The 16,802-nt window shown below is 37.2% G+C and overlaps 1 protein-coding gene across 1 annotated transcript; it reads left to right on the top strand.

Moving 5' to 3' along the window:
• The first annotated feature begins 1,151 nt into the window (after positions 1-1,151).
• On the top strand, positions 1,152-16,514 carry GPATCH1 (G-patch domain containing 1). The gene is made up of 20 exons (XM_065640832.1): positions 1,152-1,236; positions 2,260-2,394; positions 2,677-2,762; positions 3,187-3,347; positions 3,703-3,800; positions 3,964-4,022; positions 4,347-4,592; positions 5,435-5,582; positions 6,238-6,317; positions 7,339-7,543; positions 8,177-8,464; positions 9,677-9,858; positions 10,133-10,260; positions 10,528-10,661; positions 10,981-11,150; positions 11,807-12,011; positions 13,062-13,172; positions 13,670-13,794; positions 14,314-14,462; positions 15,724-16,514. Exons 1-20 carry the CDS (start codon positions 1,158-1,160, stop codon positions 15,743-15,745), a joined length of 2,811 nt encoding a protein of 936 aa, XP_065496904.1. The 5' UTR covers positions 1,152-1,157; the 3' UTR covers positions 15,746-16,514.
• Positions 16,515-16,802: the final 288 nt, after the last annotated feature.

Raw genomic sequence — 16,802 nt, 5'->3', positions numbered from 1 at the left:
AGTCTATTTTGAGCACAAAATGATGTCGTTTTTGTTTGGGTTTGCACTGTTTTGGAGCTTTGTTTTGTTTTATTAGGGTTTTTGTTTGTTTGTGTTTGTTTAATTTATAATATATTGTGCCTGTAGGGAATCTGAGTATTAAGGTAAAATGTAAGCTTGAGAAATCTGGTTAATCAAAATCGACATGACTTTCTCATTTATAACACTGTGGGAAGCCACAAAATTAAAATCCAGATTTTGAACACTTGTGTTTTACCGGTGAATATGATTCGTTCTTATGTGGTCTTTGTATAAAATACATTCAGTAAAAGTTTCTCTCATGATACAGGACTCCCCAAACAGATGCAGAGATACCCGAAAGTGTAGAGGAATAAAGCTCTTTTAGTGAGGGTTTGAATGCAGAGACTTCTGCACCGATTCCTGTGCACATTCTTTTTAACAGCTTGTGAAACAACGTGATTCACCACATTTTGCCACGTATCTGTTAAAGACGGTAGTTCAAATAAATCCACACCCCCTTGGCCATATTGATTCAGGGTGGAGTTTGCTTTACACCTTGATTCAGATAAAATCTGTTCCACAGATGTTGTGCTGTCCATTTCCTCACGCTCGGCCCCAGGTGATGTGCGAGGCGTCGGATCTGGCGTCTTACACATTTCGGGGCAGTTGATGGAGTGGCCATTAATGGGTTATCGAATGTCTCACATATTCTGGCGTTACTAATTTTTAAACACACCAACATCTCGGACCAGTGATTTGCAGCAGCACACGGCAGCACTTTCCGCATTTCTTCACAGGCTTCTCCGGGCCGAAAGGGCTGGCGGGGTCACTGAAGTGCCGTGATTTGTCACCTCCTGCGCCGGAGCCGGAGCGGGCTCCGCTCCCCGCCTCGCTTTATCGTAGCTCACCGCAGGAAATACCCTCCGCGCCGGGGACCGGGACGGGTACTTGCTACTGCGCTGTGCTCGGCGGCCAGGCCAGCTGCGGCGGCAGGGAGCAAAGCTGCCCCCGCGGGACGATCGGACGTGCGGCAGCACCGCCGCCGCTCCCCCTCCCGCCCGCGCCGGGCTGGGGGCCGGGTCCGCCGCTGCGCACGCGCGGCTCCACCTCCCTCACGTGACGCAACTTTGTCCCGCGCGAGCCACCGTCGCGGCAAGATGGCGGCGGCCGAGTCGAGTGACAGCGAGGAGGAGGACGTGGTGAGCTACGGGACCGCGCTGCAGCCCCTGCAGGAGGGTAAGGGACCCCCAGGCAGCTCGCCTGCTCCTCCCCGGTACCCCCGCCATGCATTGCGGCGGGCGCTAGGGAGCAGCACGGCGTGAGGCGCTGGGGCCGGGTGTTGAGACGGGCCTGCTTGCCCGGTTCGGTTCGGGCGGGGCTGCTGTCCCCTTCCTTACGGCCTCCACTTGGGGAAAGCTGTGGTATGTGGGCCTAGTGTAGACTCGCCTCCGCTTTCTCCTGCTGTACGGAGTCCTCGGCAGCCGTGCTGGCCTGTGAGGGGGGTGCTGGCGCCGGCCCTGGGCGAGGGGCGGCGGGGTGAACAGCCCCGTGCGGGAGGAGCTGCCCGCCCAGGCCCTCAGCGCCGCGCCGCCTGTGGGCCTGCGCCGGGGGTACCCCGGGGGTGCGCCGGCACTGTTCTGGTGAGAGCCGGGCACTTCTTTTTCTTTCTGTCCTTTCTCCAAACCTCAAACAAAAGGGTAGAATTCAAGCTGAAGTGTATGCAGTTATACTAATGTGGACATCCTACGCTAATATTCACAAGACAGACACAGCATCATCCAAGGACTTCTGTACAGCTGTTACTCCTGCTCCCGTGCCACTTAATTCTTATAAGTATTTTTTAAAAAGGTGCAAACGTTTATGTTAAAGTCAACAGCGTCTGTGTTTTGTTTCCATTTTGGATACGTCTGATGTGGTGTAATTTCTCAAGACAGTCGCTTAAGTGATGAAATCCTGTTAGGGGTCTTCAATACTTAACAACTAAAAGTTTCTTTTCACAGGAAAAAAAGTGTTCTCAGAGCTCATTAGAATTTAGGATTTGTATTTGAACACTTCATGCTTTTACTTTAGCAGTGTACATCAACAGTGTATACAGATATTTAGGGTGCGAATAAATGTAAACTGCTGATGTTTTCCTCTTCAGAGTGGCTACTGTTTGATCCAGTTCTTAATCACAAGGAAGAAATGGCGTCTGGAGCAAGTGGAGAGTCCGTTTTTTATGCAGTGTTGTGACTTAGTTTCTGATTTATCTGATTGTAGGTGAACGAATTAAAAAGCCAGTACCTCTTCAAGAACAGACTGTTAAAGATGCAAAGGGACGATATCAGCGTTTCCATGGAGCATTTACTGGTGGTTTCTCCGCTGGTTACTTTAACACTGTTGGTACAAAGGAAGGTTAGATATTTTCCTATCTTCTGGGAAGGGTTAATTGATTACCATAATGTAATGTTAGTGAAAACAAATTAACTGTCATAAGGCATTTTTTGTGTTATTCATGATACTGTAAATAGTTGAAACGGTATTGTTGAGGGTATTTCCTCCTGAGTTTTTTGGACTGCAGTTTTGTAGATGTTCCCTTGATGTATCCTTAAGGTGTAAGGTTGAAACATTTGAATTGTTTTCAGATATTACGTTGCAGTTTACAGTACCTTACTTAAATATGTACTTTCTTTGAAGGATGGACTCCTTCAGCTTTTGTATCATCACGGCAGAAGAGAGCAGACAGAACCATTCTTGGACCAGAAGACTTCATGGATGAAGAGGTAAATTTAAAAAGAAATACAGATCTTTTGGAAGTAGTTGCCATGACAGCGGGTTTTTCAGGCGACGAAATCTAAAGAACTTAAATAGTGAAGAAGGAAGTAACTTTAAAGTTCCTTCTTGTGTACAGTGTTATACTGCTAGGTCCTATAGGATGTTTCATAGATTCCCTTAGGAAGGTCCTGTAATTTCAATCATAAAAAATGCCCAGAACTCAACCCTTCCGCTTTCTCTATCAGAAAATACAAATGCTTTTGAAGCTGTTTAAAATACAACCATGCAAGTTATTGGAAAAACAACTATATAAACGGCTTTAAAAGTTTAGCCAATATGAGGGTCATATCTTGTTTTCTTTACGTTACAATAAGTAAGCATTTGAGGGAAACATTTTTAATCTAATTTTTCCATTCTGTCTATATTTTCCAGGATCTTAGTGAATTTGGGATAGCACCAAAAGATATTACAACCACAGATGATTTTGCATCCAAAACTAAAGACAGAATAAAAGAGAAAGCTAAACAGATTGCAGGAGTAGTTGCTGCCATTCCAGGAACCACCGCATTTGATGATTTAATAGGACCATCAAAGTAAGTAATTTTAAATGAAAGTTAACAAAACAATTCCTTTAACTTAGAAGTGTTGTATTGGTTAGAAAAGTAATGTTAGGTCACAGTAATCCGTGAAAGAGACTGGAAGATCTGCAGTGTTACACTTTCAAAGTGGCCTCCACTGGAGTTTTGTTTTGTAAGTACAGACTTCTACCAGGTAAACATTTAGAAACCGGGATATTGGGTATATGCAAGTGTTGATACATTTAGAGTTGATTTTAAAGTGGGGTATAAAAACATAATTTCGAATGGTACATATGTATATTTTTTTCTCAAGAAATATTAAAAATGTGGTTTGAGGTAATTTGTTTGTTTGGTTTTGTTTTCTTCTTAGAATAACAATTGGGGTTGAACTGTTACGAAAAATGGGCTGGAAAGAAGGACAAGGAATTGGGCCGCGAGTCAAAAGAAAGCCACGCAGGCAGAAACCTGGTAAGTTCAGTGAAGTTCCTGAACTCATTAACAGAAAGTCAGCATTCATAGACTGATTAGAAAGTTCATTTTTAAGCCTCCTTTTATTTGGTTTGGTTCTCTAATCTTCGAGAAATTTAATAAAGATCTGTAATTTAATATGATGCTCTTATGTCCTTTACAGACCCTGCAGTGAAAATATATGGTTGTGCGTTACCACCCGGACTGTCTGAGGGTTCTGAGGTATTGAACAGGCAAAATTTGTTTCTTGACTTATGTAAGAATGTGTGTGAATGCTTCTTTGATATCCTTGAACGCTATTTTAATGTGCAGTTCTAAGCTTTGTTAAAAATATTCATACTTATTTATTATGCTTATTGTGAAGAAAGGTTTTAATGTAACTAAATTTATTCTTTAGCTACATAAGCAGGCGTAGTTCATATGTATTTTTACATATGATTTAGGAAATGCAAACTTGCCTAGTATCATGTTAACTAAATGTTGTAAAAGCTCAACATACAAAACTTGTAGTCATATTTACTGTTGCATACTTTTATTTTGTACAAGGATGAAGAGGATGAATACCAGCCAGAGAATGTGACATTTGCGCCAAAAGATGTGATGCCCGTAGATTTGACTCCGAAAGAGAATGTCCATGGACTTGGCTATAAGGGTTTGGACCCCTCACAAGCTCTGTTTGGTGTGTCTGGAAGAGGACACCTGAACCTCTTCACAGATGGTTCTGAAGACACAAGCAATTTACTTGGTGATCTGAGACACAGTAAAGGAAGAAAACTCGGTATTACGGGTCAGGTGAGGACACTTTTGAATGTATTGTATTATTAATGCAGTAAAATCTAAATAAATTTTGATTTTTCTTCTGTGGAAAGCAGCTAGTCATTGTAGAGTTATTGTAAGAAATCTGAAGTGTGGTTTGAGAACTTTTTTTTTTTTTTTTTTTTTTTTTTTTTACTTAATATGAAGATAAGGGCAAATCCTAAAACTCTTAAATGCCCTCACTTATCAATATTGTCAAAGAGAACTATAAAATGCCTCACTCTGAATAGTTGGGTGGGAATTTCTGTATTACTTTGATTAGAGAAAATGAATATTCAGTATTTTTTTAGTTTACGTTTTTTGGTCAATTTTACTTTCAGTAATGTTGAATTTGTCAGCTGGAGAGGTTTTGCTTCCCTCCCTGGTATTTGTAGTTCTTATGTAGAAGCAATGTCAACTTATATTTCTGGGAAATATACTTCTTTAATTTTCATGCCAACTTATGTTTTTTTCCTTTTGAGAACTTAATCTGCTCTTAGTCAGACTGCAAATGTTACCTTGTGGAATTAGGCTGCTGTCCTCATCCCGTACAGACCAAACTCACTCTCCCGTCCTGCCAAGGGAGTGGAATTTTTTTGCTTTTGTGTTCGGTGAGGGCTCATTTGTTGGTTTTGGGTTGTTGTTGTTGTTGTTGTTTTTCACTAGTTGGTAGCACTTTTTTTGGTGAAGCTGTACATTTTTTCCAGCATATATATGTACAGTGGACATCTTGTATGATATAGATGGATAGATACACATGTAAATGTGTTCTGACGTGACTTCAAAGTATTTTTTTACACTATTGAATTCTGATTATTTTTATTTAAAATACATTTTAGGCTTTTGGTGTAGGAGCTTTAGAGGAGGAAGACGATGATATTTATGCAACTGAAACACTGTCAAAATATGATACAGTTCTAAAAGATGAGGAACCTGGAGATGGCTTGTATGGCTGGACAGCACCTAAGCAGTATAGGTCCAAAAAAAGTAAGAACCATAGTTCTATCTATTGGGAAAAATAATATGACATAAGTGTAGTCTCTGTTTTCCAAATATTTTGATTTTAAGTGGACTAGTATCTTCTAGCCATGATATCTGAAACTTCCTCTAGTCTTCCTTCAATATAGAAGTGTCCAAATCTGGAAATAATTTCCAAAGCTCTCTCCAAAGCTCATCGTAGGTTGAAGCCCCAAATTATATTTTTAAAAGGACAGTATGTGTTGCTTTGCAATGTACAACATTCAGTTCCACTGAAGGAAACAAGTGATTATGAATCATGGCTACAAAATATGATCCAATACTTGCAAAGATAATGGTTTTTTGTAGATATACTTGCATATTTTCAAATAGCATTTGTAAGTTTTTATCTTGATACCACTTTCTTTCTAGTGCAGCTTCTAAGTGCCTGAAATACTGTAGTGATTTCTAGAGTACCTGTTGATGTTAGTTGCACACAATTAATGGCATTTGTGGTGTTAGTAGCTACATGCGGTAGTGGTACTGTTGCCTCACTACTAGCCATGTTCATCTTACTACAATTATGCCCCATAAAATATATTGAAAATGGAAAATATTCAGAAAAAATTCTTTTTGCCAAACATACATGTTTTAAATATTGACCAACTCTATGGTCATTTTGTAGGATCTGAAAGAGAAGTGAAATATATAGGCAAAATCTTGGATGGTTTTTGCTTGGCATCAAAATCATCAACTCCAAGCAAGGTAAGCAGATATTGATATTTTTTTATTAAGAATAACATCAGCAAATTGACATGTGAGCTGTATGGACATCATTGTTGCTCAATGTTTTTTATGTTCTTAAAAATAAAAGTTCTGGTCAGCAATAAAGATTGCTATGAGGAAAATTATAGCGTTGAAGGCTATTCAAGACAAAGCTAAAATTTGTCAGACTACTGGATGAATTGAAACTTTGTCTATATACGGACTTTGAACAAATGCCTTCCACACTATCCATTGTTATTTGGCTTAGAGCTGGAGGAGTGGTTTGATTTAACTTTGAAATAAATTTAAAAAAAGCACATCTTTTGCTTCTGGATCTTTCAGATGTAACATTCAGTTTTCTCTAAAAGTCAAGCCCCGTGCTTCATCCAATTCACTGTTTTGGTGACAGGTTGATTTATTAGCCCTATTTGTAGGTTTGCATCATTTATGCCATATCTATTTGCATAAATTAGAATGACAATTGTATGACGCGGTCCTCTTTCTAATGAAGAAAAAGGAAGAACATTTGCATGGTATGTAAAATTGCATGGTACAGGAGGCACAGGGATAACCTTTAAAGTAACAGCTTGAATGAAGAACGGGAGGGAAAAGGACTTGGAAAAACTTTAAAATACAGCAAGCACAGAAGTACTCAATAGTCAGATTAATTGATTGAATCAGGTGACTTCTGTTTTTAAAAATTATTAAGCAATACCAAGAGCATTTTCTCAAATAAAAGCAATGCATATTAAGACTCTCGTCTTAATTTTGCTGGGGCTTGATGTGCGTGTTTTCGTTCTTCATAGGTAACAGTTTGTTCCCAAAGTTTCTATTATGATGCCACTTACTGAGTGGGTCTAAAAGAATCAATAGCTTGTATAATAATATCTGTTTCTACTGTTAAGATGTAAATTGAGGAATTTTTAGATTGAGGTGACTTTTTCTGGAACATATTTGTAAGTGTTAAATACAAAGTTGTATTTTTCTTAGTGGATTTTTGTTTTGTCATTCCCCCACCAAGATTTATCCACCACCTGACCTGCCACGAAATTACAGACCAGTCCATTACTTTCGACCTGTGATTGCAGCTGGGAATGAAAACTACCATTTACAGAAGGCATTAGAGGAATCGACTGGAAAACTTCAGGGTGATGTGACGCAACAAAGCAGGCATGCTTTGAATGCAGCTCAGAGGAGGGAACAATTGGGAGAGACGGGTCTAAAAGGTATTGATACATGTGACACACACCTGTGCTTGTGTTTCAGGTCTTCTGTTTGTTTGTATAACAGTAAAAATTTGGTCTAGCCTTGAACACTCTTTTCCAATATAAACATACTAAATCTAGTTGGCTTAGCTAGAATACCTCATCGTTGAGTTTTGTCTCAACAGATGAATTGTTGACATATCTGCCTGTATTTTCATTGACTTAAATCTTTTAAAGACAAAAAGTACATGTGGTACTGTGTTTTGTTGTGTTGGTTTTTCTTTTCCTTTTTTTGTGGCCTTAGGAATACAGAATATAGTAGGCTGTGAGGCTATTTTTTCCTTGTAAAATGAGGTTTCACTGAAATACATGTAAATTTATGAAAAAGTTAATTTGTAAATGTGGTTTGCATTTTTAATCTACAATAGTAAAGTTTACGAAGTAATGTGTAAATATGTGGTAAATCGTATCAAAGATGCAATAGTGGTACATTTTTTTCTGCCTTCTCTGCCATTATACTGTTTATTGCTTATATATATATACTGTTTATTGTTTATTTTCTCCAAATGTATATGCATAATGGTAGGTTTTTTTCCTCCACTAAAGTGGCAGAAATAGTTGTAGTAATTTTAAATTTCTTTTTCTTCGTTTTAGGTCCAGCTCCATCTGTTTTGGAATATCTGTCTGAGAAAGATAGAGAAAGGCTCAAAGAAGTGAAACAAGCATCTGAACAACAAATGAAAGCAAAAATGTTGCCCCAGCAGCCACGAAACAGCAGGTTCCAGCCAGCCTCCCCAGCTGATGCTTCTCACAAATGGCAAATGTTGTTGGGGGGGCAGTTAGCAGATGCTGGTTCTAGTGATTTCAAACCATTTGCAAAAAATCCAGAAAAACAAAAAAGATACGAAAACTTTGTGAAAAGTCTTAAACAAGGAGAAAAAGGTGACAGAACAGATTAATCCTGACATTTTAATTTTTCTGGTTTTGTATTTATTTTCCTCCCATTTTTTTGTCCTGATGCATTTCGTGTTCGCTATGAGTTCTCTCCCTAAATTCCACAGCATTTCTTGTTCTACTTGTTTTTAGGGCCAACACTAAAATAAAATTTTACTGATATTTATTTGTGTTGACTTCAGGAAAACTGCTCAGTAAGTGTCAGCAACACTGTGATTTTTCTGTAAGGCATAAAAGGCTGAAATCTGATCTAGGGAGATGAGCAGCAGCAAGTGAATCTAGATTGTCTTAAAATAAAATAGGGATTAGTGTGTTTTTAAATTTGTAAACACGAAGAGGTTATTGGGGAAGAAGAAAATGGGCACCAGCAAAGTTGTGCAGAGGAAAGGGTATATAGTCAGGTAGAAAACTTGGCTTCGTTATTTTAGGCTTTTTACAAATAATCCTTTTCACTGTATGAAAAAAGATTTCCTGGTCAGTAGCCTCTCCTGGTTACTGCATTGAGACAGAGTACTTGAGTTCCTCTGTTCAGGACTGAGTTTTAGCCTGTGTAAAATTGAGTGTCCTCTTATGACTGCAAGTGCCTTCTTAGTCATAATGGTGAAAATGCAGAAATATTTAAATAACTTGAATTATTTAAGATTCTACTTGTAAGAGTGTCTTTGCTTGGCTGGTTTTATTTCCTATTCCTTCTGGCAGCAAATGTCAACCCATTGCTTTAAATAGGGTCTGTACTGTTTACAAAAACCTGTGTCCAAGTTCTGTATTTATCAGCAGGCACTTTATATACCAGAAAGCTCTCCGAAGTTACCAAAGCCTGGCCAAGTTTACTTACTGGTTAACTCTTTTGTTTTGTGTTTTAGTTATTTGATAAAGCTTTGGACTATACTTTTAAACACCTATTAAATACATTAAGTATTCTGAATGTTCCTTGGAGGGTAATGAGTAAGGAGTTATCATTACAAGTACAATTATTTAAAATATCTGTCTTCCATTTGGCAAATGTTATCACTCTTGCTATCTTGAAAAACTACCTCCACTTACCAAGGAATAACACAGTTGAGATTAATACTATCCTTAAACTAAATACTCATTAAATAGTTGCAAAGATGTTTACCTTTTATCTTATTTTTTGTATGGAAAGCATCAGACCTAAGTAAGCTGTAATCTCTGCTAAGCATTTCTCTCCTCCTCTTACAGGAGATAAATTGGAGCATCATTTAGACCCAAATATGACAGAATGGGAGCGAGGAAGAGAACAAGAGGAATTCTTCCGTGCAGCAATGTTCTACAAATCCTCAAATTCAACACTGTCATCCAGGTTTACTCGGGCTAAATATGAAGATGATGTTGACAAAGTAGAAGTTCCGCGGGACCAAGAGGTACATGCTATTCACAGTCTTTTAGTACACTGGAACTGCCTTAACCTTGACTTTAAAAATTCTTTTTCTTTAAAACTCTTTTGTATATATAATGTCGATATTTTGTTACCCTTCTGTTTATCAAATCTTTGAAAACACTCACTGCATCCAAAGCAGCGATTTGTTAAACTACACTTAAATATTTGTTTCTGTCCTGTTCTAAGTCTTACAACAGTAATAGCCAATTCAGTGAGTTGTTACTTATTTAGCAGCTATAAATGTTTGACTTTTTCAGAATGATATTGATGATAAGGAAGCTGCTGTGAAGATGAACATGTTTGGTAAACTCACAAGAGACAAGTTTGAATGGCATCCTGAAAAGCTGTTGTGTAAAAGATTTAATGTTCCTGATCCATATCCTGAGTAAGATGATTGATACTGATATTTTTAACACTTTTTGAAAATTCAGAGTTTTTCATATGCTTGTGCAAAATCTGGCTTGACGCTTGCTTTTCGTGTCATAATGATGTAATATAGAACTGCCTAATGTTTTTATTTGTGCCATGGTGACCTCTGACAAAATAGTAAGCATTTTAAGGACTACTGTAGGTGTTTCAGTTTGTTGTAGATAATCTGACACCTTTTTTGTGTCAAAACCAATAATCTACAAACATTTTTATTTCCCACTAGTTCTTCGATTGTTGGGTTACCAAAAGTGAAACGAGACAAATATTCTGTGTTTAATTTCTTAACTGTGCCTGAGCCCACCACATCTGTAACTCAACCACCAAATGAAAAAATCCAACAGAATAACAGTCTCAACAGTAAGTTTGTTTCTTTATTCATTTAGCTATAAATGAGATAATAGTATAGGAAAAGCACATTTTCATCATAAAGAACTTACCCACCTGTTGTTGGTTTTGGGTTGGTTTGTTTATGGGTTATTTTTTTAAATTAATAAAAACTGAAGTGATATTATGCTAATTTCTTCTACCTAGAAGGCCTCTATAGGTCAGATATTAATTAGAAAGGTTTAAAAAATGTCGAATTATACTGAAGAAGCAGAGTAATTCAAAATCAAGTAGGACATGAATGCAGGATAATTTGGCATGCAACTGATTTGAATATTCGGGATGTTTTTAGAACCAAAGAAACCTTCAAGATGGGATGTGTCAGATAAAGAGAAGGAGAAAAAGGATTCTATCAGTGAATTCATTAGTCTTGCTAGATCAAAAGCTGATGCTCAGCAGCAGCCACCAGCGCCAGCAACAGAAGAACATGGAACTGGGCCGAGTGAAACTCTTCCCACTCAGGTGAGTTTACAACCATGTTTGAATAGCTGTAAACCTCCACAACCCTGAAATAAGGTTTGATGATACATAAATTGATTGAATACAGATCAGTTTGCAGAAGAACCAACTCAGGATCAAAGATGTGAGATTGTACTCTGGAGAACTTTGAGATTATAACCATAAGATGTAAAACACAGCATATGAGGACAGCAAGTATGGCTATACTTAAAATAGCAGCCTAAGAAAAAATGTAGCTCGGCAGTCTGGGTGTTAAATTCATTCGCTTACACCCACTTTGCTCGCAGACAGAATATGTCTTTTTCTGCTTCGAATGGAGGAGGGTATATATTTCAAAGAGAAAGGTGACATTTTCCTTTTGCTTAAATTCAGTAGTGTATAATTGAAGTTTGAATTAACTAATTAGAATTTACAGTATCTGGGGATCTATGTTCAAATGTCTGTGTAGCACAAATTGCACTACCCTTTACAGGATGTTGATTTAGTTCAGCAGCGTTTCAAACTTCAGACTAGCAGTTCCTAAGATTGTGTATTTCATAGCTATTGTGGTATTTGAGTGTGTTGTAAATACATATCACTTGTTTGAAGTTATTACTTATCAGAGAGAGATTGTTAGTTTTAGTGTTTTAAATACAGTTTGTTGTGATGCTGGTTTGCAGGTAGCTAATGAAGATAAGGATCAGGAAGAAGAAAGCAGACCATCCATGGACTTATTCAAGGCCATCTTTGTGAGTTCATCAGATGAAAAATCATCTTCCTCTGAAGAAGAGAGTGATGAAGAACAGCAACCAATGACTTCGGTTATAGATTCAGAAACCACCAAGCAAGTTGATCTACCAGATAGTTCTTCATCTAATGCACAAGGTACTACTTAATGGATGTTCATTTTTATAAATATGTTGTAAAAGCTTCATTTATGAATCAAATACTCCAGGACTGGTAGGACAGTGCTGTGCCCTTGTGCAGATCGTGTGGCATTGGCGGAGCTGAGCCTGTAGCAAACATGACGTGAATAATATAGCACTGAATAAGGCCTTGCATGTTAGAGTGTTATTTACATTGCCATGTGTCTTGTGTAGATTTTACAAGCAAACTGCCTTATGGAATATGCTTGTTAAACAGTGAGGAGGGAACAAAACATCTAATGTTAGAGTGTACTTCACTGGGAAATACAGGGAAACTTTTATACCTATGACATAAGATAGATTGATAAATTATGACTGTTTTGTCAAATTCAATTTTGACAAATTCAGAAATAAATAACATGCATTTCTTTGATAATTAACTCTCTAAATACTGACATTCCAGTAAAATACAATGTTGAAATAATTTTACTAAGACATCAAAAAGATTCATTTTATTTATATTCTAGTTGTAAAAGTTGCCAGAATACTTCCACAGATTTAGTAAACTAGTTGTAAAAAATTCCCATATTTTCAGGATGTCATTAAATTAACAAAATGTTCAATATGCTTAGCTTACAATAGAAATACTTTGTCCACTTAGTGTTACAGTTGGTTCTGTTAACATCTAACTTTTAGTGTTTATTGACTTTATACATCTTGTGGAGTCTTTTATGCATTCTAAGTAATAGAAAAGTAGTACTGTGTTAATAAATTAAAGCAAACACGCACACTGATAAATTAATTAGTAATTGTGTAATGTAAAAGGTCAATTTGGATTTAAAACAGACAAACAAAAAAACAACCAAACAAAACCCACCAGTGTGTTGGCGTGTTTCAGAACGTCAACTATCCAGTTGGCCAAAGCAGCCCAAAGAGATACAGGATGCTGATCAATTAGAGATTTTTAGAAAGCCTCCTTTAACTTTCTTCAGCACTTCTTCGAAAAACTGTAACCTTAGTTTCCTTTCAAATAAGAAGTTTTTGTGTTGTTTGGGTTTTTTTTTCATAGAGAATGTGGCTGCTACAACTGATGCTGGGATTTCTTTGTTGCCTGCTTCAAAGCAGGAACTGGATGCATCAGAGGAATTTGGACCAAAGTTGCCTCCAGCTTTTTCTTCTGGTAGGTTCTGTAGGCTTCTAGGGGGTAAATTCTGAGCATTGAAGTTGTACGTAAGATATACGGTATTTCTCTTTAAAAAATATTTGTGAACAGGCAATTTACCCCTTCAGTGCTTGTGTTGTGTCAAACTGAAATCAGCAAATGCTTTGTTACTGTGCTATGATCCACTAGCAGGAACCTCTTTGCCTGTGTACCAACTTTGTTGTAGCTCTATAGAGGCAATGATAAAAAAATGTAGGGAAAATATACGACCAGCCTTGCAATTTCTTTTCATAACAGATCGCAAAGGCTTTTAATTACACTAGGAAGGTTGAAGTTAAGAGTTTTAGACATTGCATTTCCATTTGAAAGCTTTAGTTGTTTTTTTGTTGTATTTTTTTTCAAACTATTCTACTAGATTAAACTTAATACAGAATTCAATAATTAAATTACCTTTTTTTGTCCTTTTTGGTTTGGTTGGTTGGTTTGTTTGTTTCTGCATTTGCTTTGTGCTTTAGGCCCTACTTGGCAACAAGAATCAGTGGTGCCAGCAAGTTTTCCTGGGCCTAGTGGGAAAGAAAAACATAGGAAAACCAGAGAGAAACACAAGACCAAGAGAGAACACAAACACAAAAAGGAAAAGGTAATTAATTTAAATAAACAGTTTATTGATTCTTTGATCTGCCAGTCAAAATTTTTTTATTATTTATCCTAGGTTGTAGAAAATGGATGTATTGGGGCTAGAACTTAAACAACTGAGTTTCTCAGGTGTCTTGAAACCTGAACTTCAGAAAATATTCCAAGTAGAGTGCTGCTTTTTCCATATATACAATGTGACTACAGATTGTATCTTGCGGGTTGTTTCATGTTGCACACTGAAGATGTCAGGTGTATTCTGGGAACTGCTTATACTTCAAGGCTTGTATACAAATAATAATAGTCAAATTTCTATTTTGGGAGGGTTGAGCGCTTGGGATGAAGTGGGTGATTTTTGGTATGTATTTTTTAGTTCAGTGTAAGCAGTGGAAAAGAGTCATTGTTAAGTGTTCTGTTTCAGTTAAGCTTGGAGTCTACACCAAAATTAGCTTTTTGCTGTTGTTGCCTTTCAGAAAAACCCAAGTCTTTCACAACGAAATAAGGATTATTTATCTTCTTTTTACAGAAAAAGAAACGTAAGAAACAGAAGAACAAAGGAAAACACAAGAATAAAAAATCGGAAAAAGGCAGCAGCAGCTCAGACACTGACGATAGCAGTGACAGCGTTAGTGATATAGATACCACAGGCTTGTCACCAAAAGAACTTCTGAGAAGGTAAACAGAAAGTTTACTTAAACACTTGCAAATTTTGCAGTGGATAACCAAAGCCTCAATTTATGAGTTGTCATTCTAGTGAACCTATTTGCAGCAAATATGGATCAGCCAGTCTCTTTATGAGTATAAAAAAAAATACCGCTCACTTTTTTTTATAAAGCGGGGAAAGATTACAAATATTAGGCATCCTGAGCTAGAGAGTAATTAATCTTAGGATCAAAGCCTCTTAAGGTAAAGGGCACTAAATACACAGCTCTGTTAGTTTGTGGAGGTTGTAGTTAAGGGTGGCTGGTATTTTGGGAAGGTATTTTGAATGGGAATTAAAAATTGAACAAGTACAGGTGGTGATTCATATTTTTGTTGCTTTGTCTACTTCTCTTTACTTGGAAACATTGGGAGCAACAATGTCTGCTTCGGTTTGTTGATAATCAGTGAAAGAAAAGATCCGATTCAAATAGATCCATTGTGTGGTATTGATGCTTAAGGTAATTTTGTGCTGGAGCAAGGAGCAGTGAGACAAGCAGAACAATGCTCGAGTCATGTACATGTCTGCTAAATTTAAACTCTGCTGTTACATTTTTTAAACTAGAGACTTGAAGATAGAACCAACAGAAATGTGAAAATTGAACTATTTGTGATTTCGTGTTGCTCCCACGCTTGAAGTAAGGTACAAACAAAAGTAACCATCTCTAGTTCAGATCATAGTCAACTTCAAGTGTATCCGATGTGGAACGATCACTGCGTTTGCTTCTGTTTAGTGTCTCGTATTAGCTGAAAGGAGAGGTCTCAAGGTAGTTATTTGAAATACTGTATCTAGCTGGCCTAATGGCAAAATGATTGGGGTCTAGGTATTGAGTGGAATGGACACGTCCCAATGGAAAGGCTGGCATTGGAAAGGACTCTGCCTTCCATACCTTTGGAACTGAGCTTCAGTCATGTACTGGTGTTTTCTTATTAAAAACATAAAAAACCAAAAACAACAGCAACAAAAACCCCACAAACTAGTTCTCCTTTGATTTCTAAAGAGCTAAAATATGTGTTTATGCATTTTGTACAAAAGAGCTGGACTTCTTTGTACAAGCAGTTATTTTGGAAGTCTTTGCGTTTGCCTCTCTTTACATCACAGACAAAATATTTTTCTCTCACATAACTCAGATCTCTCTCTTAAACTAAGGTTTAAGAGACTTGAAGTAAGTAAATGTTCTTAACATTGTATATTACTGTTCAGTCTGACCTCTTGCTTTTTCTTTCTCCCCTTTAGATTAAAACAACTTCCGTATTGAAGAGGTGATTTGCTTTCTTCAGTGCTGTGCGACTTGTTCTCCAGTTTTTGATCTCCTCTGTGATGGTAGATCAATCATGTATACTTTAAAGCACTGTAGATACTGTATTCATATTGAATTTGTTTGAAAGTAAATGTGCATATGTTTATTTTGTGATGCTTCATGTGTTCAAAATGTATGGATAATGGAATGTTGAAAAGAACCTTTCTGGGCAACGTAATCTGAAATACTGCAGGCTCTGTTTTAATTAACACGAAACAAGATATTTTAATAAACTTAAGTATTTCAAATCATTTTTGTATGATAAGTCATTGCCTAGGACCTCTAAAATGCTGGAGATTAAGCTTCAATCTGAATTAAGTTTCGAAGTTAAAAACTAAAACAATTTAGAATTCATATTGGATGCAAGTATTTTTAATGAGTCTAATGCAGAATTTCATATTGCAGTTTTGCAGCATCTGGCTGTACTTGGAGTTATTTTTACGTCTACAAATTGTATATAGTGTTTACCATTGCAGATCTAAACCAATAAACTGACATTAAGGCTAACGTACGAAAAGATTAGCACTATTAGTCTGCCATATTTTATGTAGTTGTAATGAAAACTGTTTACACCACTTTTGTTTCATGCAGTACATTTAAAAAGCAATTGTCATCTGGTAGAATTATTTTAATATAAATTATTTTAATAGAAATAATACTGAACTGCTTTTTGAATGATTGGGCTGTTAAAATAGACCCACAGAACTTCTCTTTCCAAGTGCACAGGGAAACCAAAAGAATATTCCTGCTTAAAACTGTGAATAAAAGCCTTAACCGAAATTCACTGTCGTAGATGGCGGTTCTCTGGGGTCTGATTTAATGTATTTTTCAGAATCCACACTTTGCTTCCCTCAAGAGCTGCCACAAAAGCGATATAATAATAGTCTTGTGTTGACACACAGATTGTGCTGGTTTTAAATGTAAAGTCAACAAGGAAACTTGAGCGATGGAAGGAGAAATAAGAAATCGGGCCCTGAGGTTGCCTCCGTTGCGGGCACAACACAGAGCCGGCCCC

Source organism: Caloenas nicobarica, chromosome 9, assembly GCF_036013445.1.
Source record: "Caloenas nicobarica isolate bCalNic1 chromosome 9, bCalNic1.hap1, whole genome shotgun sequence".
NCBI classification, from domain to species: domain Eukaryota; kingdom Metazoa; phylum Chordata; class Aves; order Columbiformes; family Columbidae; genus Caloenas; species Caloenas nicobarica.
The sequence above is the reverse complement of the archived record's forward strand: the minus strand, read 5'-3'. Positions and strand labels throughout refer to the sequence as shown.